Genomic DNA, 2,304 nt, shown 5'->3' on the forward strand with positions numbered 1-2,304 from the left:
TATTAGTTCCTTTTTTTTTCTTATCATTATGTATGTTGTTAATTTTCTTGTCTTGTTGTATTAGCTGACTTATAGCAGTGATAAGACAGGACATTCTTGCCTTGTTCCTCATCTGGGTGGGATAGTTTTGAGTTTCTCATTATTAAATTCGATGTTATCTGTGAGGATTTCTGTAGATGTCAATTGTCAAGTTAAGGAAGTTTCCCTCTATCCCTAGGTTCTGAGAGTTGTTTGAATAGGTGTTAGATTATGCGAAAGGCTTTTTCTGCATATATTGATATAATCATATGATTTATTTTGTCTGTTGATGTGATGGATTGCATTAATTGATTTTTAAATGTTGAAATAATTTTGCATACTTGGAATAAATCCTACTTGGTTGTGTTGTATAATTCTTTTTACTCATTTTTGGATTCTATTTGATAATATTTTATTGAGGAATTTGGCATCTATGTTCATTAAAAGTATTGTTCTGTATTTCTTGTAATGTCTTTGGTATTAAGGTAATGCTGGCTTCACAGAATGGTTTATGAAATATTCCTCCTGCTTTTTTCTTCTGAAAAAAAATTGTGGAGAATTTGTATAATTTTTTTCTTACATATTTGGTTGCATTCACCAGTGAATCCATCTGCACTTGGTGTTTTCTATTTTGGAAGGTTGTTAATTATTGATTCAATGATTTAATTGATATAGTCCTCTTCATATTGTTCATTTCTCCTTTTGTGAGTTTTAGCAAATTGTGTCTTACAAAGAATTGGTCTATTTCTTCCAGGTTATCAAATTTGTAAGCACACAATTTTAAATGTTTTTAACCACTTGAAAAGTATCACCAACACACTATTTGGTATTCACTCAATGGTTACTCTGAGAATCAAAGAACCTTAACTATAAACGTCTTACTTACTTCACAAAATCTAATTATAACCAAGAGTTTACTCTTTGTCTAATAAAAAAAATCACACAGCAACTTCTATCAAACAGCAACTACTACAAAGGGAATGACAGGAAAAAGAATAACCTCACAAAAATACACTAAAAAGTTGGACAACTGTATGCAGGAACTGCCAAAGTTTTAGTGTTTAATAGCACAACTGACCAAGGTCCAAGATGTAAAGTCACCATGTTCAGGAAACGGGGGGCAGGGGAGGGAAGTCACTCCATAAACTAACTCTATAGTATGTGGTAAGAAGAATGCACACTTTATAATATAAAACCTGGCTACACATAGTAGTTAGTTGAAAAAGCCATCTGTCTCCTCTTGGCTTGTAAAAAGGTGTTCCAGATTCCAGCGAAGACAAGCAACCTTCAGCTCTTCTGTGTGGCCGGGATCTTGTTTTCACTGTCCAGCTCTTCCACCCCGGCCTGCGTCATGAGGTCTGCTATGTTCTTCTCCAGGTCATCAATGCGACTGCTCATGTCATCAATTCTTCCAATGATCTGGTCGGACATGGTCTGAAATTTATCTTGCATCTGTTGCAGGAATGTCTGCACCACTGAGGTGAGATCCTGCACGGTCTTGGGGTCAGTCTCGGCCATCTCCCCGGTGCCCAGCTTGGCGGCCAAAACTCAGAATTGAACCACGATCTTACATCTGAGTCCCTGAGGTCAGATGCCACAGTAATTTAGAGTGACCACTGCCACTTTAGTGTTAGAATTTTTAAATACAGAAAACGACAGAGTTGCCTGATGTGATGAGGCTTTCAGTAGTTAAGAGTTTTGCATGAGATTTGAATTCTTCAGTCGGACCCTACATTGTCCACTCACAGTCGTTACCATAGGAAATCTGGCAGGATTGTACAACTCAGTTATTCCCATCTTTTGAGCTACTGGCTGGGAAAAGAAACAGAAAAGAAAAGCAGACCATGTTAAGCCCATGCCAGTTGTTTGGCTAGAAGATGATAAATACCTTGTAGTAGGCTTGAGTTTTGAAGAAACACTGCTTCTTTATACTGTTTCCTACCTGAATTCAAGCAGAGTAGTGACTTTATTACTGATGCTGCTGCTCAGCTGAGTGTGTCGAGTTTTGATCCTGGAGGCAGTGTTGACAGGAAGAAGAATCACGTGACTGTCGCAGCAGGGTGATTTTGTAGAGAAAATGGAAGAAGTTGAGGAATGAAATAGTGTTATGGAGAAGAAAGCCCAAGTCAACACAGTGTGATTTTTTTAAAGTTTCCTATGTCACCAGTCTTAATTGTTTGTATTGCAAATGTATAATAAGATTAAGGAACAATGTGTCCTGTTTATAAAGTATCCGGGGAGCACAAAGGATTTGATTTCTACTGGACAAGATGGATTCCCCACTGT

The 2,304-nt window shown here is 37.3% G+C and overlaps 1 protein-coding gene across 1 annotated transcript; it reads right to left on the reverse strand.

Annotated features, from left to right (window-relative positions):
* Window positions 1-1,053: 1,053 nt before the first annotated feature.
* Window positions 1,054-1,565, reverse strand: LOC129627239 (heat shock factor-binding protein 1-like). The gene has a single exon (XM_055546853.1). It carries the CDS (start codon window positions 1,534-1,536, stop codon window positions 1,306-1,308), a length of 231 nt encoding a protein of 76 aa, XP_055402828.1. The 5' UTR covers window positions 1,537-1,565; the 3' UTR covers window positions 1,054-1,305.
* Window positions 1,566-2,304: the final 739 nt, after the last annotated feature.

Source organism: Bubalus kerabau, chromosome 14 (genome assembly GCF_029407905.1).
Source record: "Bubalus kerabau isolate K-KA32 ecotype Philippines breed swamp buffalo chromosome 14, PCC_UOA_SB_1v2, whole genome shotgun sequence".
NCBI classification, from domain to species: domain Eukaryota; kingdom Metazoa; phylum Chordata; class Mammalia; order Artiodactyla; family Bovidae; genus Bubalus; species Bubalus kerabau.

Bases quoted from the DNA above. Each gene is read 5' to 3' on its own strand.
- LOC129627239 (XM_055546853.1), bottom strand. From the start codon at position 1,536: ATGGCCGAGACTGACCCCAAGACCGTGCAGGATCTCACCTCAGTGGTG.